The sequence below is a fragment of the Bufo bufo genome, chromosome 2, assembly GCF_905171765.1.
Source record: "Bufo bufo chromosome 2, aBufBuf1.1, whole genome shotgun sequence".
Lineage (NCBI taxonomy): Eukaryota > Metazoa > Chordata > Amphibia > Anura > Bufonidae > Bufo > Bufo bufo.
In genome coordinates this window covers 361,152,507-361,178,465 of record NC_053390.1, presented here as the reverse complement: position 1 = coordinate 361,178,465, position 25,959 = coordinate 361,152,507, and the positions used below count along the sequence as shown (strand labels likewise).

General features: G+C 40.7%; 1 protein-coding gene across 2 annotated transcripts in view; it reads right to left on the bottom strand.

Moving 5' to 3' along the window:
* UHRF2 (ubiquitin like with PHD and ring finger domains 2) overlaps positions 1–25,959 on the bottom strand; it is a 130,850-nt gene that overhangs the window by 17,285 nt on the left and 87,606 nt on the right. Inside the window, exons 8-10 of one of the 2 annotated variants that reach the window (XM_040417149.1) lie at positions 22,085–22,187; positions 775–884; positions 573–679 (exon numbers count right to left, since the gene is read on the bottom strand). In XM_040417149.1, the coding sequence (XP_040273083.1) occupies positions 573–679; positions 775–884; positions 22,085–22,187 (320 nt within the window). Of the gene's footprint in view, positions 1–572; positions 680–774; positions 885–22,079; positions 22,188–25,959 lie in introns of both variants that reach the window. The other variant, XM_040417147.1, reaches the window with a different exon arrangement.

Here is a 25,959-nt window from a genome sequence, read left to right as displayed (position 1 = left end):
GTGGGAAGCCCGTGGGTTCAGAGAGAAAGTCCCTTCCCTCTGTTAACCCCTTAGATGCAACAATCACCATTGTTGGCAGCATCTAAGGGGTTAATCGACCATTCACCAATGTCAGTAACAGCTGGGCCACTGCTGTTGATTGGGCAAGCACAGCTCCTGTGCCAGCCCAATCAGTGCACTGTACTGTACCATACATATACAGTGGTTGATTGCAGGAAGGCACTTATCTTTGTGCCGTACATGGCGCATGTTGGGAAGGGATTAATCAAGGTTGCATGCTCCATAATTACAGGCTCTAGTGGAATCTAGTAATGTTATCTATGGCGATCTGTTGGCATTAGAAGTGTCATCATTCACTACTGTACTACTATGAACTATTAAAGCTCTACACAGGAAGGAGAACACATAGCTATTTCATTCACATCTATATCAATTGGAAAACACTCTACAGGTAAAGAGGAGTGTGTAAATACGCCCTAAATTAAATTAGGAATAAAATGCTTTTTTTATGAATATGTATACAAATTGAACCATTTAACTCATGAATTGATACGTTAGCTTATAAATATTACCTGTTCATATGAGTCAATGTTTGATCAAATGAATGCTCGCCAATTCTTTTGTTGCCAGAAAGATCTCTGCCACCACTTCCTGTGTACGTGAACTCATCCCCTCGGTCCTAAAATGAAAAAAAATGTACAAAAACAAGAAGTTATCCATTATTCTACTGAGGAAGAATAACTCCATCATAATCCATAAATACACAACACACACCACTTCATCTTCAAATCCACCAGCTAATACCAGAGAGTACGATCCATCATTGCTGCGCCCATGAATTCCACCAACATGAGGACGATGAACTCCTGCTTCACTGACCTGAAAATACAAAGGGAGACGGCATATATTACACAGCATAAAAATACAGACCTACTTTAGAAATAAAATAATGCAATATTTTGAAAGTAAATTCTAGTTTCACCTTCATTAACCACTGTCAATATTGAGTCAGATTCCTAAGTTTTTTTTCCACAAACTCATTTCCAGATTATACACTTTTATACAATTTTACCACAATTTATTCATTTTTACTTAAAAGCCTAAGACATGTGGCAGACAGCAGAAAATCCACATTGGATCTGGCTGAAATCTGCCGCTGCAAAAAATACGCCAATAGCCGTTTGTTTTTTGTGGCAGCATTTTATTTGGAATTGCAGCGAGTCTTCTGATCCTTTCAACCTTTGCACTGCACAGGTAGCATCTGCAGCATAAAAACTATTGAAAATGTGCTGTGCAAATCAGTTTAGGTTGCGGGTTTTCTCTGCAGAGCTTGGATGAGATTTCTGACATCTCATCCACTTCGTTGCTATGCTGTGGATTATCAGCATGCTATTTCACAACATTTATACCACCTGTAGTCACACGAGGCACACTTTTTGCAGACATTTCTGCCACTTTCCTGAGCACCTGAGTGCATCTTGCTGAAATCCATGTGCTTGCTGCAGAAACAACCTTAGGGCTCGTTCACACGAACGTGTGATGCCCGTTGCCGTATTGCGGACTGCATTTGCGGATTCGCAATACACGGGCACCGTTCCGTGGCCATTCCGCATCATGGATGCGGACCCATTCATTTCAATGGGTCCGCTTATCCGGAGATGCGGAACAGTGTGGAACGGAACACTACGGAATGCTTTCTTAGGTTCCGTTCTGTGCTTCCGCACCACAAAAAAATAGAGCAAGTTCTATCTTTTTGCGGAACGGAAGGATCGCGGACCCATTGCGCCTGCCCCCCGGACGGTGCCCGTGCATTGCGGACCGCAATTTGAGGTCCACAGCACGGGCTTCACACGTTTGAATGGGACACATTTTCTGCAACAAATCTGCTGTGTGTAAATATACCCTTACACCACTGCACTCAAAAGCAGAAAACACACTTGTAAAATAACTGCTTTTTAACCCTTCCGAGCCACACTCAGAGAGGTTCAGGAAGCAGAGATATGGCGAGTTCCTCTTACTGGTGAAAATCTTTAACGCTTCATAGAAGGGAACAAGTAGTCAGAGGATACTTACATTCTTAGACTATAAGTCCCCTTGCAGACGAGCGTGAATTAGATTTTTTTTGCACGGGTGCAATGCAATTTATGCCTCATGCACACGACCGTTGTTTGGGTCCGCATCCGAGCCGCCATTTTGGCGGCTCGGATGCGGACCCATTCACTTCAATGGGGCCGCAAAAGATGCGGACAGCACTCCGTGTGCTGTCCGCATCCGTGGCTCCGTCAAAAAAATATAACATGTCCTATTCTTGTCCGCGCTACAAGAATAGGCATTTATATTGCCGGCGCCCGTTCCGCAAATTGCGGAAGGCAACACGGGCGGCTTCCGTTTTTTTGCGGATCCGCGCGTGTGCATAAGGCCTTAATGCGTTTTGCACGCACGTGATAAAAAACTGAAGGTTTACAAACAACATCTCTTTGCAACCATCAGTGAAAAACGCATCGCATTCGCACTTGCTTGCGGATGCGATTTTCACGCAGCCCCATTCACTTCTGTGGGGCCAGTGTTGCGTGAAAAATCGTATAATATAGAACATGCTGCAATTTTCACGCAACGCACAACTGATGCGTGAAAAACAACGCTCATGTACACAGACCCATTGAAATGAATGGGTCTGAATTCAGTGCAGACGCAATGCGTTCGCATCAAGCATTGCACTCGCGCGGAATACTCGCTCGTCTGCAAGGGGCCTAAAACTGAAGATTTTGAAAGATTAGCAAGTGAAAGGACATTGAGGAAAATTTCCTAATCATGTCTAATAGACTGTGTGATTGATTTATACAGGAAATCTTTTTAAACCCCCTCCATTTATGGTACCATGCTGTGAATTGGGGAAAAAACACCATATTGTTTATTCATGTTTGTTGCATTACAGCCTGGAATGAAAACAGATTTTTGGGTGCATTGTACCATTTGATTTACACAACATGCCTACCATTTTGAAGGTGCAAAATAGTTTTACTGTGACACAAGCAATAAAGACAAAGCTTTAAGTGCTAAGTATTCATTGTTCTGAAAGTCGATACTATTTGGAGACACATTTTACTACAATTACAGATGCAAGTCTCTTGGGGTAGGTCTCTATTAGCTTAACACATCTAGACACTGGGATATTTGCCCCTTGTTCCAAGTAAATCTGCTCCAGCTCCTTTTGAAGGGGTTGTCCAATTTTACCAATTATGGCATATCACTGAGATGTGCCATAAATGTCAGATAGGTGCGGGACCCAGTCCTTTATTCTGAACGGGGCCCCTAAAGTGAAAGAAGAGCAGCCGCACATGCGCAGTCACTCTCTATTCATTGCTATGGGAGCTCCAAAAATAGCAGAGCCATATCCGACAGTCCCATAGCAGTGAATGGAGAGTTGGCCATGGGTTGCTCTCCATTCACTGTTATGGGCATCCCTACAGCATGATGCTGCAAACACCATGCCTCCCTGTGGGAATAGTGTTCTTGGGGTGATGGAAACTGTTGTGTTTGCGCTATATATAGTGTTTTCTATGATGGCCAGACTGTTCAGTTTTAATTTCAACCAGCCAGAAAACCTTCTTCCATGTATTTGGGGAGTCTGTTCAGAGAACCCAAAATAAATATTTTCTTTAGGAAATGGCTTTTTTTCGCTATTCTTCCAAAAAAGCCCTCTTAGTGAAGTAAGCAGCTTAATAGTGGTCCTATGAACAGATACTTCATCTCCTGGATATTTAGAGCACCTTCAGTGTCATCATTGGCGTCTTTGTTGAATCTTTGATTAAGGGTCCATTCACACGTCCGTAATTATGGGTCCGCATCCATTCCGCAAATTGCGGAACGGGTGCGGACCCATTCATTCTCTATTGGGCAGGAATGGATGTGGACAGCACACTATGTGCTGTCCGCATCTCCGGAGCGCGCTGCCGAACTTCTGGTCCGTGGCTCCGGAAAAAAAAATAGAACATGTCCTATTCTTGTCCGCCATTGCCGGCCGGGTGTATTGCAGATCTGTAATGCACCACGGACGTTTGAATGGACCCCAATACCCTTCTTTCCTTGCCTGTGAGTTTTGATGGCCAGTCTTATATTTTTTTATTTTTGGATCAAATAGTTTATATATATATTTTTTTTAAAAGGAGTAACACAAAGCAAAAAACAAAGAAGCCTCCCTTCCACCCTGAAGCATCCCATCCCGTGTGCAGTCCATTGACTTTCTAAAGTGTCCATGATAATGTTCTGTAGTCTTCTTTCCGTAAGGAGTTTCGGGTACGTTATTCCTGTATATATGGCTCCCCTATTGCGCCCGATGAGAAAGATATATCTTTCTCCCATACAATGCACAGCATAACATCAGAAGAACCCGGTAAACGATGTCATGATATACCGGTATATACACTCACCTAAAGAATTATTAGGAACACCTGTTCTATTTCTCATTAATGCAATTATCTAGTCAACCAATCACATGGCAGTTGCTTCAATGCATTTAGGGGGGTGGTCCTGGTCAAGACAATCTCCTGAACTCCAAACTGAATGTCAGAATGGGAAAGAAAGGTGATTTAAGCAATTTTGAGCGTCGCATGGTTGTTGGTGCCAGTCTGAGTATTTCACAATCTGCTCAGTTACTGGGATTTTCACGCACAACCATTTCTAGGGTTTACAAAGAATGGTGTGAAAAGGGAAAAACATCCAGTATGCGGCAGTCCTGTGGGCAAAAATGCCTTGTGGATGCTAGAGGTCAGAGGAGAATGGGCCGACTGATTCAAGCTGATAGAAGAGCAACGTTGACTGAAATAACCACTCGTTACAACCGAGGTATGCAGCAAAGCATTTGTGAAGCCACAACACGAACAACCTTGAGGCGAATGGGCTACAACAGCAGAAGACCCCACCGGGTACCACTCATCTCCACTACAAATAGGGGGAAAAAAAGTAACAAGATTAGGGGGCACACAAAATAGTATACGGAGTGCAGGGGGCGGTGAAAACAAGCATGAGACATTAAAACCTTACCCAAGGGAGGGTCACCAGAGCCACCCCATAAATGCACATCCGACAATGAATCAGTATGAAAAATATATAAAGTTTATTAGACACACCAATAGACACATTAAAAAATTGTATACAATTAGAACAAAGTGCGGTATGCAGACAATATTATGTAACCAGCACATACAGGTCCACTGAGTTGCCCCACCATAGGCACATATAATAAAAACCAGCATATAAGAGTATCAATGTGGAGCATGAAGAAAATGTAACATAAGGTAAGACCCCTGAAAATACAAACAGACCTAGATAGGGTCACAATGGAGGAGCCAAACCTACATGAGCAGCTGGTGCAGTGGACCTGGGAAATTGAGAAGGCGCCCAACGCGTATCGCCGGAGCAATCCGGCTTCCTCAGTGGTAGAGACTAACTGCTGGGGCATCACTTTATATGGGGTAATGGGTAAAATTCGAATAGTATTCACCTGTGCAGTAGAGTTCAATGAACGCCATGTATAAGTGTGCAGGACGAGGCATGGCCGGAAACCGGAAGTAGGAAGTCCACATAGTTAACAGGTGGATCGCACATGCGTTCCACCTGTAAAATCGCGGCTATATGAAAAGAATAGCGAGGGGTTCGCTGGCATCATACCCTAATATAACCTGAAATAAGTACATGTAGAGGTAATGATGTTATTACCAGTGGGAGCCCCAATGTGGAGGCGGACACGCAGCAAAGGTGTCCGAATATGCAGCATTCCGGCACCGGATGTGAAAAACACATGACCGGAAGCCGGATGCCGCAATGGACCGCATGGTGGAACGCATCGTGCGCTCCACAGTGAATGGTGGAGCGCACGGTCCGCTCGTCAGACGGAGGAGGAGGGACGGAGTGAGCAGAAGGAGCTGGGCACTATATGTCATAAAAGGGAAAAAGAGGACAAAAGAGGATCTATTGAATGAGGGGGCAAAGTCATAAATGTATTCGATGTGTACCACCTTATTGTTATGCAGAGCAATGGGAGTCAATACAATGTGGTGATGTCATGCCTGAACGAGGGCATGCCAATATACATATCAAGTGGAATTGCATTACAGTGGTATGACTAAGTAATCAATGACAAATAATATTTATAATAATGACAACAATAACAGTGAAAAGCGTACAGGGAATAGATACACACCCCGTATACCGAATATTAGCACACAGTTAGAAAACTAAATGTACGGATATTGTAACCGTAACAGCAGCAATGTGGACACCCACAGGATGAACTGGTGTGATAATCGTAGATATTAGAGATTATGCATATATCAGACATATATCAGAAATCACAAAGTGTCATAATGAGGACCCTATTCTCAGGTCCAGCCGTGTATCTAACCTAAAAGGAGAAAATTATATTTTATAAAAAAGGCAAAAATGCGCTAATTAAAGTATAATGTGGGAAAGACCACAAAAGTGAGTGAAAAGAATAGTGAAAAGAAATGTGCACCGTGGTGTGTGAAGAGAATGAAGAGTGAAGAAGACCTGTGGAAGATAACTTGAGTTAAATGATTAGCAAGTAGGTCCATACAGAAATACCCGAATAAAACGATCCTCATGTACCATAGGACCAGTCAATAGTAATACTGCGGAGTCTGTAATCACCAAATAAAACCCCCATGTCTGCATTAGAACACAAATAACACCGGGTCAACATATACATTTATAACTGAATCAGACAATAGTGCCTAATTCCGCGAATATATAATCGCAGACTTACGCCCCCATATCTGCATTATATCGCCCATCGACTGCTAGCAGAACAACTCGTCAATATGTATACAGGTAAGCCGGCACCGTCAGTTCACAGCCCAACTGAAGTAATTGGATCCACTCCATATTGACCACAATGACTCAATATTCATGAGTAAGGGTAAAAAACCCATTAATAATAAAAGCCCGTGAACAAGAGGAAAAAGAGGCTACAATTTGCACGAGCTCACCAAAATTGGACTGTTGAAGACTGGAAAAATGTTGCCTGGTCTGATGAGTCTCGATTTCTGTTGAGACATTCAAATGGTAGAGTCCGAATTTGGCGTAAACAGAATGAGAACATGTATCCATCCTCTGATGGCTACTTCCAGCAGGATAATGCACCATGTCACAAAGCTCGAATCATTTCAAATTGGTTTCTTGAACATGACAATGAGTTCACTGTACTAAAATGGCCCCCACAGTCACCAGATCTCAACCCAATAGAGCATCTTTGGGATGTGGTGGAACGGGAGCTTCATGCCTTGGATGTGCATCCCTCAAATCTCCATCAACTGCAAGATGCTATCCTATCAATATGGGCCAACATTTCTAAAGAATGCTATCAGCACCTTGTTGAATCAATGCCACGTAGAAAAAGGGGGTCCAACACCGTATTAGTATGGTGTTCCTAATAATTCTTTAGGCGAGTGTATATGGATATTACCCAAGAGAGTTACACAGAAGATTTCTCACTAAGGAGGCCATCCTTCATCCCCCGGAACCCCACCCCCCAATTACCTTCTTCTATCTCTAGTTAATACTAGTGGAGCTAGACCTGGTGTGTCTAGCCACGCACTCCAGATGTCTTCAAACCAGTTAGCGCATCACTTATTAAAGTACACAAACTTCTCCAGTCTGATTATGGATAGTCTTAACTTTTTTTTTAGGTTTGTAGTGGTGCCATATTCTTTCTATTTTGCTAAAATAGCTTTTATGGTGCTTCATAGGATGTTCAATGTTATATATATATATATATATATATATATATATATATATATATATATATAGAAAAAAGAAGAAAGATCAGCAGCACTCCAATGATGTGCCAGGTGCAAATCCCAAAATACTCCTGGACAGGGAGCAGTGCAAATATAGGAAGATGAAGAAAATGAGCAGCACTCCGGTCTTGTGGTAGAAAATAGGTGATATTTTATTCACACCCAAACGCAATGCAGCATTTCAGCCCTCTCAATGGAGCCTTTGTCAAGCTTGACAAAGGCTCCATTGAGAGGGCTGAAATGCTGCATTGCGTTTGGGTGTGAATAAAATATCACCTATTTTCTACCACAAGACCGGAGTGCTGCTCATTTTCTTCATCTTCCTATGTGTATATATATATATATATATATATATATATATATATATATATATATATATATATAAATATTTATTTTTAATTTTTTTATTTTATAACCCAAACCTGATGTTTACTTCTCAAAAACTGTCTTCATGTTGCTTGTTTACTTGTGTTGCAGACTCCGGAACAGACCTTTCAGGTGTATTTATTCATACTTGCTTCATGTGACACTTTGAGCCCAGCGGGACCTTATTCAGCTAATTATCTGATCTCTGAAGTTAATCTGTTGGAACACACCTTACAGTATTTAGGGCTTTCATAGCAATGAAATGCTATGTGAATGGAAAAATAAAAAAGTTAGGACTATGGGAAGGCAGGGAGTGAAAAAAAAGAAAACGCAAAAATGGAAAATTCCAGGGTCCTGAAGGGGTTAATAGTGAAAGTAAGAGCATTTCAACACGCACAATGCGAAGGGAACTCAAGGGATTGGGACTGAACAACTGTGTAGCCGTAAGAAAACCACTAATCAGTGAGGCAAACCATAAAAAAAGGCTTCAATTTGCTAGGGAGCATAAAGATTGGACTCTGGAGCAATGGAAGAAGGTCATGTGGTCTGATGAGTCCAGATTTACCCTGTTCCAGAGTGATGGGCGCATCAGGGTAAGAAGAGAGGCAGATGAAGTGATGCACCCATCATGCCTAGTGCCTACTGTACAAGCCTGTGGGGGCAGTGCTATGATCTGGGGTTCAGCAACAGTATGTGCTCCAAGAATGAGGTCAGCTGACCACCTGAAGTTACTGAATGACCAGGTTATTCCATCAATGGATTTGTTCTTCCCTGATGGCACGGGCATATTCCAAGATGACAATGCCAGGATTCATCAGGCTCAAATTGTGAAAGAGTGGTTCAGGGAGCATGAGACATCATTTTACCACATGGATTGGCCACCACAGAGTCCAGACCTTAACCCCATTGAGTATCTTTTGGATGTGCTGGAGAAGGCTTTGCACAGCAGTCAGACTCTACCATCATCAATGCAGGATCTTGGTGAAAAATTAATGCAACACTGGATGGAAATAAATCTTGTGACATTGCAGAAGCTTATCGAAACAATGCCACAGCAAATGCGTGCCGTAATCAAAGCTAAAGGCTTTTTTTTTTGGGACAGGCAGTGTATATAGCAGCTTCTCAAGACAAGAGACACATGCCATATGTTCTTACTTCAAACCCTGCAATTCCGTGTGAAGAGGTAAAATCGAGACAAGGTGAGAGTGTATATTAGAAAGTTGTATTCCACCCGTACTGCAGCCTTTGGGCTTTTTGGAACTGTATTAAAGAGAGTTGTTGATACGATGACAAAGGGTTTTGTAATAAACTATCTATTATAACCGCTGGTGCAGGGAGGTTGTTATTAATCTACTAGAATCACAGAGCTCATGCCAGTAGGAGAAACCTTTACCTTTATCTGTCTAGCTCTCCAACATTCAAATGAATTCAATCTTCTAAAACTTATCCGCCTTTCCTTTAATTACATCCTTGGCTGCCCCCAGGCAGGATTTCAGATTCAACTTTCCAGACATTTTTATTAGAACTCTGACACTCAGCGGCATGACATCCATGGATCACAAATTCTTTTTAATTGTTTGAGTACATTTTTCATTTTGAAATGACCTTGCTTTCTTGTGTAGCGGTCACATAATGCTAACATCGCAAAACAAATAGCTCTAACCTCAAATTGCATAATGGTATGTACTGAAGATGAGCAATTTGGTTTGTCTTAATGACTAGCTCATGTAAGTATTGATTTGATTCATCCAGAATGAATCACAAACTTGGCGAATAGATTCAACAAAGTATCGCAATAAAAAGCCAATTTTAAAGAGTTGTCTAGTAGGATATTCTTTTTTTAAATAAATGTTTTAAAAAAATTAAAAAATTAAAGATGCATTGAAACCTCACCGATTCCCTTGCTGCATCTCAGGACCCAGCTGGTCCCAGCTCAACCTACTGGGAGGAGATGCTTTGACTACAGTGGTTGTCATGCATTTTAATAAGTGTACAGTCTTATCTGAAGATATTATAGTCTAAATATCAATGCTCATTGCCTTTAAGTGTAAAGACAGACTTAACCAGAGTCTAAAATCTTTCTGTAGGATTGAAATAGGCCGAGATGAGGTCATGCTGAGTTCAGTTTGGGTAAAATGTTTGTAGCGGACATAGAGTGTATTGTCTCTTAAAAATTATTGTGAGCAGATGTGGTGTATCTGTTAATACTATAATGGGTCCTACAGACATGTGTCTGTGAGAGATAACCATTTAAATAGCAATGTATTATTTTACTTCATTACAAGGTCATTAAGGAAGTCATGCTTTGTGGGAAATATTCATGTATTCATAATTATATTCTATATATTTCTGTGTGGTATATTTAGATTTGCAACATATCTTAACCAATGATTTATATAATGTGTCATTTATGTGTAACGGTGTGTCGATATATATAGAGATATATATATATATATATATATATATATATATATATATATATATATATCGTACCATGTATGTGTAATTTAGAATATATAATTTATGCCGTGTGTATCTCACTGACTGAATATAGCCTTAGAAGGTCTAGAAAGTATTGAAATTGTCTTCCTACTAATTGGATTTCATGAGGAGAGCTGAATGTTTTTAGTCATCCATGTGGACAAGTTAAATATATAAACCCGTTTCTCCAAGTAAAAAGGCCCATTGTCCATTATCAGGAATTTTAAAAGACAGTAGAAGACAGTGACTCCAACATGTCTAGATTATGGGTAATTAAAAGTATCAGGAAGAAACCCTTATTACTGATGTATATTGGAGAGGTTAAGAAGGTCATGTGAACATATTATTAGTTATTTAGAATTAATGTTTAAAGGTTGTGATATTCATCTGCAATACCACAGTGCCATCTAGAGGCAGATGGACAATAGTATATTATTTTATAACTTGTTTTCTATAACATGTCAAGGGTTAAGATGACCTCATAGTAGAATTAACATGCGTTACACCCTCCTCAGTTGATTGGGAGATCATAATCCAGGAGGAGGTAACGTAAGATATCAGGGAAGATAAGTACTGCTGGGGTAGAAACATAGGAGGGAGATCTGATTCAAATCATCTCAAGGAACAGGGTCCTCATAAGAAAGATATGCCAGAAGAAACTTGAATTATATTTTGACTATTAGAGAACTCCTGAGAACTGGTCCCATCCGAGACTCTGCCCATCCTTGACTTGGTAACGTATGTTATACTCATTACTTGTGATATTAATAAGATACTTCTATCGGTATATAGATAAAAATCCCCATATTGTGGGAATATATATAGTGTTAAGCGCCTCCATAATGTTTAGTGTTCTATTAGCAAAGATGCATATTGCTAATAGAAAATCTGGCATTAGAGGACTAAACCTTTGGAAAGTTATATTCCGTAGTCTGATTGCCGAATTGAATAAATTATCATATTAATATCATATATATTTTTGATTGTCATAGGCTGAGACAGAGTCAAGGGACAACAATCATTGTTCCTGTATTAATCTGTGTTTTGTCATGTTATAACCTGTCTGGTAAACAGAAGATCCTGAGTTTCTCTTGATATATTAATTATGGGTCTGTTTGCTAAAATTATAGCATTTGCATTTTATCATATGTAACTATAAATCGTCCTGTATTGGTGAAGTGATGGTGTTTGGTTACAGCACCATCTAGTGGTGGTGAGTGGTATCACAGTTTAAAATCTGTATGTCTGAAAATTGTCAGTATTTTATTGGATTTATATGCATTCTGTAAATAAATTTTATATTTTTGCATAATTGATTGCAATTTTTTTTTATTAATTGCATAAATTAAATTTAGAGTCTCAAGATAAAAGAAAAGGCGTTTTTATGTTTGCCTAGTGGATTTCCTGACTGATTTCCATATTTTAATGACATTTTCTCTCTTATATAAGATATTTATATTTTATATAAAAGATATAGTTTTGACATGGTGAATCACCTACACCAGCAATTAGCTGGAAGTCATCAACAAGCCGGACCAGGAAGAGGAAAAAAACAGGAACCTAGCAAGCAGTGGAACGACAGCAGTGGCAGCATCAGTATCAGTGGGTTGAGTAATAAACCAAATTTTTTAATCTATTTTAACACGTATTAAAAAAAAAAAATTGTATCCCACTGGACAACTGCTTTAAACTAATTCACAGTGATGTCTTCATTTCTAATATGTATGTTAACACAGCCAATATTGGTGTTGATGACACGGGGATTAATTCTTTTTTGCCTCACTGCTGTCTGACAACCCCAAATTTTTTTTTTTTACATTTACTTAGACATATCATGTCATGTCAGTTAGTCATTAAGAGTTGGGTAATTTCACCCATGGCATAGTTTTACAGCATAAAAATCTGCAGTGGACAGTTTTAACACCTATTTTTAATGGGTGGAAAAAATCTGCAACACATACATAATTTAAAAATAAAATTAGGCACTGAAATCCGCAACACATTTGTGGCATAATTTTACATCATGTGTGGATCCTCCCTCAAGTTTAAAGGAGTTCTCTCTCTCTCTCTGGGACAGGCCCCCTTACACATCCCACACAATAAAAAGAGCAGATGTACTTTGTCTACGGTCATTATTAGAAATGACATTTAAAGGGGTTATCCCATCACTATTGTACAAAATGAAAATCAGACATCATATAGTACACGACAACCTCTTTCTAACAAAGCTAGAACCAGTCCTGTACCTCACATGGATCCCGAGATCTCCCCATTCATTGCTCCAAATCCTCTGCTAGATTTATTTCAAGCTGGCAGCTTAAGGGGAGTGCGTTTTCTGCTGCAGCTCAAGCTCAGCTCATGTCTCAGCTCTCCCTATCACAGCTCAGGGGGCGTGTCTGAGCTCTCCCTATCACAGCTCAGAAGGCAGTTGAAGGATAAAACTGAGCATGTGCGGCCTTCTTAGTGAGCAGGTCAAAGAAATAAGAAAAAACTAACAGCAGGTGGCGCTATACAGATACATTTTATTGAATAACTCAGTGGCTTTACAAAATTTTTAATTACATGCAATTACAAAAGTATTCAGATCCAGGTGCTGGTTTGAAAACTGTAGAATATTTTTTGAAATTGAATTGAAAGCTACTATGAACAAGTCATGGCTACCGCAGTGCTGCTCCTGCTGAAGGGAATGGACTTCAGGACCAGACCAACATAGGCAAAGCCTGTTTCCTATTCACCTTACAAGAGCTATAACTTTTTTTTTCCACTGACATGGCACCATTTAATGCAAAACTTTAAAGAAAAATTACTTGTGAGGCGAAAAAAAATAAAAAAATAAAATGCAATTCTGCTACTGTTTAGTTTTGGCAGGTTAGTACAAATATGGCAATACCAAATTTAGATGCCTTTGTTATGTTATACTACTTAAAAAAAAAAAAAAAAAAAAAAAAAAAACTTTCTTTACATTTTATTCAATTTTTGGGGGAAACTGACCACTAAACATCAATTCTGGCGTTTAACGTGTTTATTTTACAGCATTTACTGTATGGGATACACATCATGATATTCTAGTAGTTTAGACCTTTTTGGAATGTCAAGGGGTTATGCTTCTCAATAGGCAGTGAACCCGTGCTAAGGTTCAATACTTGTTGAAAACCACATCCCTTCACAATGTATGTCCACAGTAAAATATCGGGAGCCGACAATGATTGCTAACACTGAATGGGGGGCCCAGGAAAAAAAAAAGTCAGAATCTGTGTAGCAACGGCTACAGCCAGATGACAGCTGCAGTTGTTAGAGAATGTGACAGGTCCTCTTTAAAACTTCTAGAATCAAGGCTACATGCACACAACCGTTGTGTGTTTTGCGGTCCGCAAAACACGGATGGCGTCCGTGTGCGTTCCGCAATTTGCAGAACGGCACGGACAGCCTTTAATATAACTGCCTATTCTTGTCCGCAAAACGCGGACAAGAATAGGACACGTTATATTTTTTTGCGGACCACGGAACGGAGCAACGGATGTGGACAGCACACGGAGTGCTGTCCGCATCTTTTGTGGTCCCATTAAAGTGAATGGGTCCGCATCCGAGCCGCCATAACTGCAGTTTGGATGCGGATCAAAACAAAGCGGCCGTGTGCATGAGGCCTAAGTGGAATGGTAGAGGCATTAGAAAGCTTAAGGCTGGGTTCAGACCTGTGCGTATTTGATATGCGCGTTTAACGCGCGTTTTTGACGCGCGTTTTTATGCGCGTTTTTTGCAATAGTAAACGCGCGTTTGACGCGCGTTTGTGTGATTGACTGCAGTGTCCTATGGCCACAAACGCGCGTCAAAACGCCCCAAAGAAGCTTAAGAACTTGTTTGAGCGTAGGGCGTTTTTCAGCGCGTTCAAACGCGCTGTAAAACGCTTAAGTGAGAACCAGGGCCATAGGGAAGCATTGGTTTTCATGTGTTGAGCGTTTTACAGCGCGTTTGAACGCGCTGTAAAACGCTCAAGTGTGAACCCAGCCTAAAGGGAACCTGTCACCAGTTTTATGGTGTCCTAACTAAGGGCAACATAAATAAGTGACTGATTCTCTTAGCAAAATGCTGTGTCACTTTCTTTAACCCCTTAAGGCCCTATTTCACCTTAAAGACCCGGCCGGTGGTGATAACTTTAAAACGCTTTGACTTATCCAGGCCATTCTGAGATAGTTTTTTCGTCACATATTGTACTTCATGACACTGGTAAAATGAAGTAAAAAAACTTGTATTTTTATTTATAAAAAAATACCAAAATTTACCAAAATCTTTTTTAAAATTACAAATTTCCAAGTTTCAATTTCTCTACTTCTATAATACATAGTAATACCTCCAAAAATAGGTATTACTTTACATTCCCCATATGTCTACTTCATGTTTGGATCATTTTGGGAATGATATTTTTCAGAAATTTTCAAAAACCCAATTTTTAGGGACAAGTTCAGGTCTGAAGTCACTTTGCGAGGCTTACATAATTGAAACCACCCAAAAATGACCCCATTCTATAAACTACACCCCTTAAGGTATTCAAAACGGATTTTACAAACTTTGTTAACCGTTTAGGTGTTCCACAAGAATTAATGGAAAATAGAGATACAATTTCTAAATTTCACTTTTTTGGCAGATTTTCCATTTTAATAATTTTTTTTCAGTTACAAAGCAAGGGTTAACAGCCAAACCTAACTCAATATTTATGGCCCAGATTCTGTAGTTTACAGAAACACCCCATATGTGGTCGTAAACCGCTGTACGGGCACACGGCAGGGCGCAGAAGGAAAGGAATGCCATACGGTTTTTGGAAGGCAGGTTTTGCTGGACTGTTTTTTTTGACACCATGTCCCATTTGAAGCCCCCCCCCTGATGCTCCCCTAGAGTAGAAACTCCAAAAAAGTGGCCCCATTTTAGAAACTATGGGATAGGGTGGCAGTATTGTTGGTACTAGTTTAGGGTACATATGATTTTTGGTTGCTCTATATTACACTTTTTGTGAGGCAAGATAATAAGAAATAGCTTTTTTGGCACCGTTTTTATTTTTTGTTATTTACAACATTCATCTGACAGGTTAGAACATGTGATATTTTTATAGACCAGGTTGTCACGGATGCGACGATACCTAATATGTATACTTTTTTTTTATTTTTGTAAGTTTTATATAATATCATTTTTGAAACAAAAAAAAAATTATGTTTTAGTGTCTCCATATTCTGAGAGCCATACTTTTTTCAGCTTTTGGGCGATTATCTTAGGTAGGGTCTCATTTTTTGCGGGATGAGATGACGGTTTGATTGGCACTATTTTGGGGTGCATATGACTTTTTGATCGCTTGCTATTACACTTTTTGTGATGTAAGGTGACAAATTTTATTTATTTTTTACGGTGTTCATCTGAGGGGTTAGGTCATGTGATATTTTTATAAAGCCGGTCGATACGAACGCAGTGATACCAAATATGTATACTTTTTTTTTTATTTATGTAAGTTTTACACAATAACAGCTTTTTTAACCACCTCCGGACCGCTGTACGCACAGACGCGTCCTGGAGGTGGTTGATTCATTCCTCCTGGACGCGCCGGCGCGTCCTCTCGCGAGACGCGAGATTTCCTGTGAACGCGCGCACACAGGCGCGCGCGCTCACAGGAACGGAAGGTAAGAGAGTTGATCTCCAGCCTGCCAGCGGCGATCGTTCGCTGGCAGGCTGGAGATGTGTTTTTTTTAACCCCTAACAGGTATATTAGACGCTGTTTTGATAACAGCGTCTAATATACCTGCTACCTGGTCCTCTGGTGGTCCCATTTGTTTGGATCGACCACCAGAGGACACAGGTAGCTCAGTAAAGTCCCACCAAGCACCACTACACTACACTACACCCCCCCCCCGTCACTTATTAACCCCTTATTAGCCCCTGATCACCCCTAATCACCCCTGATCACCCCATATAGACTCCCTGATCACCCCCCTGTCATTGATTACCCCCCTGTCATTGATCAACCCCCTGTAAAGCTCCATTCAGATGTCCGCATGATTTTTACGGATCCACTGATAGATGGATCGGATCCGCAAAACGCATCCGGACGTCTGAATGAAGCCTTACAGGGGCATGATCAATGACTGTGGTGATCACCCCATATAGACTCCCTGATCACCCCCCTGTCATTGATTACCCCCCTGTCATTGATCACCCCCCTGTAAAGCTCCATTCAGACGTCCGCATGATTTTTACGGATCCACTGATAGATGGATCGGATCCGCAAAACGCATCCGGACGTCTGAATGAAGCCTTACAGGGGCATGATCAATGACTGTGGTTATCACCCCATATAGACTCCCTGATCACCCCCCTGTCATTGATTACCCCCCTGTAAAGCTCCATTCAGACGTCCGCATGATTTTTACGGATCCACTGATAGATGGATCGGATCCGCAAAACGCATCCGGACGTCTGAATGAAGCCTTACAGGGGCAGGATCAATGACTGTGGTGATCACCCCATATAGACTCCCTGATCACCCCCCTGTCATTGATTACCCCCCTGTCATTGATCACCCCCCTGTAAAGCTCCATTCAGACGTCCGCATGATTTTTACGGATCCACTGATAGATGGATCGGATCCGCAAAACGCATCCGGACGTCTGAATGAAGCCTTACACGGGCGTGATAAATGACTGTGGTTATCACCCCATATAGACTCCCTGATCACCCCCCTGTCATTGATCACCACCCCTGTCATTGATCACCACCCCTGTCATTGATCACCCCCCCTGTCATTGATCACCCCCCCTGTCATTGATCACCCCCCCTGTCATTGATCACCCCCCTGTCATTGATCACCCCCCTGTCATTGATCAACCCCCCTGTCATTGATCACCCCCCTGTCATTGATCACCCCCCTGTAAGGCTCCATTCAGACATTTTTTTGGCCCAAGTTAGCGGAATTATTATTTTTTTTTCTTACAAAGTCTCATATTCCACTAACTTGTGACAAAAAATTAAATGTCACATGAACTCACCATACCCCTCACGGAATCCAAATGCGTAAAATTTTTTAGACATTTATATTCCAGACTTCTTCTCACGCTTTAGGGCCCCTAGAATGCCAGGGCAGTATAAATACCCCACATGTGACCCCATTTCGGAAAGAAGACACCCCAGGTATTCCGTGAGGGGCATATTGAGTCCATGAAAGATTGAAATTTTTGTCCCAAGTTAGCGGAACGGGAGACTTTGTGAGAAAAAAATAAAAAATATCAATTTCCGCTAACTTGTGCCAAAAAAAAAAAATTTCTATGAACTCGCCATGCCCCTCATTGAATACCTTGGGGTGTCTTCTTTCCAAAATGGGGTCACATGTGTGGTATTTATACTGCCCTGGCATTCTAGGGGCCCCAAAGCGTGAGAAGAAGTCTGGTATCCAAATGTCTAAAAATGCCCTCCTAAAAGGAATTTGGGCCCCTTTGCGCATCTAGGCTGCAAAAAAGTGTCACACATCTGGTATCGCCGTACTCAGGAGAAGTTGGGGAATGTGTTTTGGGGTGTCATTTTACATATACCCATGCTCGGTGAGATAAATATCTTGGTCAAATGCCAACTTTGTATAAAAAAATGGGAAAAGTTGTCTTTTGCCAAGATATTTCTCTCACCCAGCATGGGTATATGTAAAAAGACACCCCAAAACACATTCCCCAACTTCTCCCGAGTACGGAGATACCAGATGTGTGACACTTTTTTGCAGCCTAGGTGGGCAAAGGGGCCCATATTCCAAAGAGCACCTTTCGGATTTCACTGGTCATTTACCTACTTACCACACATTAGGGCCCCTGGAAAATGCCAGGGCAGTATAACTACCCCACAAGTGACCCCATTTTGGAAAGAAGACACCCCAAGGTATTCCGTGAGGGGCATGGCGAGTTCCTAGAATTTTTTTTTTTTTGTCACAAGTTAGTGGAAAATGATGATTTTTTTTTTTTTTTTTTTTTTTTCATACAAAGTCTCATATTCCACTAACTTGTGACAAAAAATAAAAACTTCCATGAACTCACTATGCCCATCAGCGAATACCTTGGGGTCTATTCTTTCCAAAATGGGGTCACTTGTGGGGTAGGTATAATGCCCTGGTATTTTAGGGGCCCAAATGTGTGGTAAGGAGTTTGAAATCAAATTCTGTAAAAAATGACGAGTGAAATCCGAAAGGTGCTCTTTGGAATATGGGCCCCTTTGCCCACCTAGGCTGCAAAAAAGTGTCACACATCTGGTATCTCCGTACTCAGGAGAAGGTGGGGAATGTGTTTTGGGGTGTCATTTTACATATACCCATGCTGGGTGAGATAAATATCTTGGTCAAATGCCAACTTTGTATAAAAAAATGGGAAAAGTTGTCTTTTGCCAAGATATTTCTCTCACCCAGCATGGGTATATGTAAAAAGACACCCCAAAACACATTCCCCAACTTCTCCTGAGTACGGAGATACCACATGTGTGGCACTTTTTTGCAGCCTAGGTGGGCAAAGGGGCCCATATTCCAAAGAGCACCTTTTGGATTTCACTGGTCATTTACCTACTTACCACACATTAGGGCCCCTGGAAAATGCCAGGGCAGTATAACTACCCCACAAGTGACCCCATTTTGGAAAGAAGACACCCCAAGGTATTCCGTGAGGGGCATGGCGAGTTCCTAGAATTTTTTATTTTTTGTCACAAGTTAGTGGAAAATGATGATTTTTTTTATATTTTTTTTTTTTTCATACAAAGTCTCATATTCCACTAACTTGTGACAAAAAATAAAAACTTCCATGAACTCACTATGCCCATCAGCGAATACCTTGGGGTCTCTTCTTTCCAAAATGGGGTCACTTGTGGGGTAGTTATACTGCCCTGGCATTCTAGGGGCCCAAATGTGTGGTAAGGAGTTTGAAATCAAATTCTGTAAAAAATGACGAGTGAAATCCGAAAGGTGCTCTTTGGAATATGGGCCCCTTTGCCCACCTAGGCTGCAAAAAAGTGTCACACATCTGGTATCTCCGTATTCAGGAGAAGTTGGGGAATGTGTTTTGGGGTGTCTTTTTACATATACCCATGCTGGGTGAGAGAAATATCTTGGCAAAAGACAACTTTTCCCATTTTTTTATACAAAGTTGGCATTTGACCAAGATATTTATCTCACCCAGCATGGGTATATGTAAAATGACACCCCAAAACACATTCCCCACCTTCTCCTGAGTACGGAGATACCAGATGTGTGACACTTTTTTGCAGCCTAGGTGGGCAAAGGGGCCCACATTCCAAAGAGCACCTTTCGGATTTCACTGGTCAGTTTTTACAGAATTTGATTTCAAACTCCTTACCACACATTTGGGCCCCTAGAATGCCAGGGCAGTATAACTACCCCACAAGTGACCCCATTTTGGAAAGAAGAGACCCCAAGGTATTTCGTGATGGGCATAGTGAGTTCATGGAAGTTTTTATTTTTTGTCACAAGTTAGTGGAATATGAGACTTTGTAAGAAAAATAAAAATAAAAAAAAAATCATCATTTTCCGCTAACTTGTGACAAAAAATAAAAAGTTCTATGAACTCACTATGCCCATCAGCGAATACCTTAGGGTGTCTACTTTCCGAAATGGGGTCATTTGTGGGGTGTTTGTACTGTCTGGGCATTGTAGAACCTCAGGAAACATGACAGGTGCTCAGAAAGTCAGAGCTGCTTCAAAAAGCGGAAATTCACATTTTTGTACCATAGTTTGTAAACGCTATAACTTTTACCCAAACCATTTTTTTTTTACCCAAACATTTTTTTTTTATCAAAGACATGTAGAACAATAAATTTAGAGCAAAATTTATATATGGATGTCATTTTTTTTGCAAAATTTTACAACTGAAAGTGAAAAATGTCATTTTTTTGCAAAAAAAATCGTTAAATTTCGATTAATAACAAAAAAAGTAAAAATGTCAGCAGCAATGAAATACCACCAAATGAAAGCTCTATTAGTGAGAAGAAAAGGAGGTAAAATTCATTTGGGTGGTAAGTTGCATGACCGAGCAATAAATGGTGAAAGTAGTGTAGGTCAGAAGTGTAAAAAGTGGCCTGGTCTTTCAGGGTGTTTAAGCACTGGGGGCTGAGGTGGTTAAAACAAAAAAAATTATGTTTTAGTGTCTCCATATTCTGAGCCATAGTTTTTTTTATTTTTTTGGTAGGGGCTCATTTTTTGCGGGATGAGGTGACGGTTAGATTGGTACTATTTTGGTGGGCAAACGCCTTTTTGATCGCTTGCTGTTGTACTTTTTGTGATGTAAGGTGACAAAAAAAAGTATTTTTTACGGTGTTTATCTGAAGGGGTTAGGTCATGTGATATGTTTATAGAGCCGGTTGATACGGACGCGGCGATACCCAATATGTATACAAATTTTTTTAAACTTTATTTGGGGAAAATTACTTCTTTTTTTTTTTACTTGAAACTTTTCATTTTTTGGGGGGAAAACTTTATTTTTTCAACTTTTTTTTCACTTTCTTTTTTGTCCCACTTTGGGACTTGAACTTTTGGGGGTCTAATACTTTACAATGCATTCCAATACTTCTGTATTGGAATGCATTGGCTGTATGAGTAATACAGTGAGTATTACTCATATAGCTTCCGGCCTGTGAGATCCAGGGGGCTGGATCTCACAGGCTCGTCACCGGAAGGCAGCGCGATTCCTTTCTTAGGCATCGCGCTGCCTTCCATGCCATCGGGTCCCCCCTACAGCCACATGGGGACCCGATGGCACCACCCGCCAAAGCGGTGATCGGAAATATACAGGACGTACCGGTACGTCATGGGTCCTTAAGGACTCGGGAAACATGGCGTACCAGTACGTCCTAAGTCCTTAAGGGGTTAATTGACCCAGTCAATCTCCCAACATCTTGTATTGAAAAGCTCCAGCTCATAATGCTGAGTCCTGAATATTCATGAGCTCCTGACTCTCCTCGCCTACCTGCTGCTGATTGACAGTTATTTTCCATATGAATCAGCAGCAGGTGGGCAGGGGAGTGGCTATAGCTCTGAATTAAATAAACGCTGGACTCACTGACATCACGCTGGACTCATATCAGCTCATTAGCATGCGGCATGTGGCATCTTTGTGTGTATATTATGAGGTAACCATCTGTCACACCAGTAAGTGAATACATCTAAGGCACTTTTTAGTAGTTAATGATTGCATATAATTAGTTAGATTATAATGAAATATCCACATGACAGGTTCCCTTTAACATTCCATGGTTACCTTCAACTGAAAATAAAATAATAAAAAAAGCACAGATTTTATAGCATAAGGTCAAGTTTAAGACATCTTTATCCTGTGCCTATATAGTGAACAAAGATTAAAGGAACTACACTCCGCAAAATGTAGCCCATGAAGCAAGTACCTGAACTCTAAATTTCCATAATGCACCCACAGGAACACCAGGGATAGGGCCATAATGATTTGATGGGACAATAGTGCACTCTTTAGTACGGCCTACGCAAGCCATTCCCTTTGAAGAGAAGAAAAAAAAACTTTGGTTAGTATATGCTGATTTACCTTTAGTACATTCACAATGAATTGCAACTAGTTTGAACCCCATTTGATGCCTTATATCATCATCTCTAAGCAGTGGTCTGGGAGCCCCAGCTGTGTGGTCATCATAGTTATAACCATTTGCTATCGTTACAATGTGACAGCCACATTTACCAGTAATCGGTAACCCCTAAACATTGCCAGTTAAAGAGTATAAAACCAGTGTGTCAAATATCACATTAAATTAGAAAAAAGCAGGTACAGAATATGTACCATAAATAGCAACAAAAAACAATAGAAGGTACATACAGAAAAAAGTCAGCACACCATCAATATGTAGCTAAAATATACAAATCTTTATTGTGTACAGAAAAAGGAAAATACCGTACATGCTAAAAACAACTAAACATGCCACAGATAACAACTATGGGAACACAAAAATAATGAGGCCTCACAGGGGTAACCAACTATAATAAAGAAACAACAGGCTGCAATAATATAAAAATATAATAATGTAATGTATAATAATAATGTAAATTATAATAAAATAAAAATATAAAAATAGGGGGGCGTGTCCGGATGTGGAGCTGAGCGGTCGCACTAGCTCCGTTCACCAGCGGTACTTAAGCGGCCCAAAACGCAAGATAGTGAGCCCTCACTTACCCCAAAACAGCAGGGGGACTCACCGATCCTCCCAAATATATCTGACGATGGGACGCATAAAAAGAAAAGAGGGCCCGCCGAGCAAAATCGCGACCTTCAGAGCCGCAGGAGAAATCCAAGATGGCGCCCGCTCTCTGCACCACGAGGCGCCGCAGGCAGGATATAGAGGTGAGCTCCTTGCAGCGCGCACTAGAATCGTAGGAGGTAGAAGTCCTCCAACTAACTCACCCTCCTCCTCTCCTGTTAACCACTCATCCTCCACAAGGCAGCAGGACCCATTAACTGCCACATATAAGCACATGCTGCAAGACACATCAGCTATATGTGCTTCAGGGAATCTGCCCCAGGAGTTACAAGAGTCACACTCACCTCCTCTCCTCACTGCTACTAGTGGTCATTCTGCTCCAATTACCGAGGCCACTTTAAGGTCCCTATTAGGTGATCTAAGGCATTCTATACAAAAGGACATATCCACAGCACTTTCTGCTTTACAAAAAGATATAACTCATATTGGAGAAAGAACAACCCATATTGAAGACAAGATGGAAGAATTCTCCAACGCCCACAACCAGCTGGTGGACGCACATAACGATGCTGAGGACGAAATATCTGCCTTGAAACTCAAACTAGCGGACCTTGAAGACCGTTCAAGGCGCAACAACTTAAGATTTAGAGGAATTCCAGAAACCGTTGATCCTGACACTATTAAGGACTTTCACACTGATTACTTTGCCGCCTTAGTACCTACAGCGGAACAGAAAGATCTACTAATTGATAGGGCGCACAGGATCCCTAAACCCAAAAGCGCTTCTAACGCTGCTTCCAGAGATATTATCGCCAGGCTGCACTTCTATCACTTCAAAGAGCTAATCCTTAAAGCAGCAAATTCAACACAAGACCTACCTGACCGATTCAAGAATATACTTATATTCTCTGACCTTTCTGCTATTACCCTGAAAAGACGCAGGGAATTTTCAAGCGCTACTAAAATTCTCAGGGATCATAATATCCCTTACAAATGGGGCTATCCGGTAAAACTCCTGATCTTCAAGAACGGAATCACACATACAATCTCCTCCCCAAGCGACACCATGAAGCTGCTCCAGAAATGGTCCTTAGCTACGGTGGATGAGGACACCATCTCACCCCAGAAGAAAAGACCTCCTACCCTGACCAAAGAGTGGTCCCGAATCCTCTCCCCCGCAAGAAAGAATACTCCTTCCCTCTTCAAAGGACATATCCTTTCTATTATATAGGGGTCACTAGACTGCTATAAATGTTCTACATTCTGTACCGCAGGTTCTCTACGGAGATAACCCGCCTGCACTACTAATCCCGCCTCCGTCATTACCTGGATAAATTTTGGTATCCAGTTGGTTCTCTTTGAACCGGACTTCATTGTTTCTACTTGTTATAGATAAAGTGATTTAGTTCAGATTAACTTGATCTAACCCTTTATTCCTCCTAATCTCCATTCCTTATCTCCTTCATACCTATTCCCTCCCTCCTATTGCAACACCACTGTTAAACACTAGGTGACAAGTGAAATTGTATTTTGTTTTTGGTTTTAGGCTACAGAGCGATTGCAGTATCTTGATTAAGGTACCTGCTCTTGCACTGCTACATTTTGTGCTATTTACAGTGTTACTTTGTACTCCTTTGTTACTGGCGATGGTCATAAAAATTTCTTCAATTAATGTAAATGGACTAAATAGTCCTATTAAAAGATCTTTACTTTGGAAGGAAGTTAATTCCCTCAAAAGTGAAGTGGTCTGTATTCAAGAAACCCACTTGAATGAGTCTGATATGTATAGACTCAAGCATAAAAAATTCTCCAATTTATTTGCATCACCGGCAATGAACAAGAAAAGAGGAGTAGTCATTGCTATTAAGGACTCCCTCTCTTTTCATCTGATCCAGAGCATAAATGATAGTGAAGGAAGATATGTTATAGTGGTATGCAACATTAATAATACCCTATATACACTAGTCTCCTTATATGCACCGAACACAAACCAACTTGCATTTATCAAGGAAGTAATAACGACTGCCTCATCCATTAAACAAGGTTCCCTGGTCATATGTGGGGATTTCAATTTACCGCCATCATCAATAATAGATAAATCAAACCACACCACTTCTCAACCCTCCTCCCAATTCGCACAATACCTATTGTCAGAAGATCTATATGATGCCTGGAGAGTTTTACACGCATCAGAGCGTGATTATACCTTTTATTCTCACCCTCACAAACAATACTCGAGAATTGACTTGATATTAGTGGACAAATGGACCTTACAAAAAGTCACATCCTCTAATATAGGATCCATAACATGGTCCGATCATGCACCGGTATCTTGTCAAATCTCAGAACGTTTCAATCAACCCACGTATACTCCTTGGAGGACCAACAATTATCAGCTGTCTCTTCCTTCTACTCAATCCCAAATCAAAGAAGTACTCGTGGAATATTTTAAGCATAATTACACCCCAGACGTCCAACCCACTACAATCTGGTGCGCCCATAAGGCTTTTGTAAGAGGTCACCTCATACGTATCTCCTCCTATCTAAAAAAGCAAAACCGTATGCGTCCAGAACAACTATGCGCAGCAATAACCAACTTAGAATCGAAAGACAAAACAAACCCTTCACAAACTGTTATAAATCAACTCAGAGACCTAAGATACGAACTTTACCAACTCCACCAAAATAGGTTTGAACAGAATTTAAGAAGATCAAAAGCGATATTTTATGCACAAGGCAACAGAGCAAGCAAGATATTGGCCAACAAAGTTAAATCCTCAATAAATAGAAAAAAATTACATTATATTTTAAACTCCAATAAGAAAAAGATAATTAACCCCCAAAAATAGCTAATACCTTTGCCAATTATTATTTTAATCTATACAACCTTAAAGACAATAAATCAGTACCACAACCAAATCCAGACCTGATCAATACATTCATATCTGGTATCTCACTGCCCACTCTTTCCCCAGAACAGTTAGAACAATCAACCAAAAATAATAAATCCCCAGGCCCTGAAGGATTAACAAATGAATATTTCAAAACATTTGGAAATATT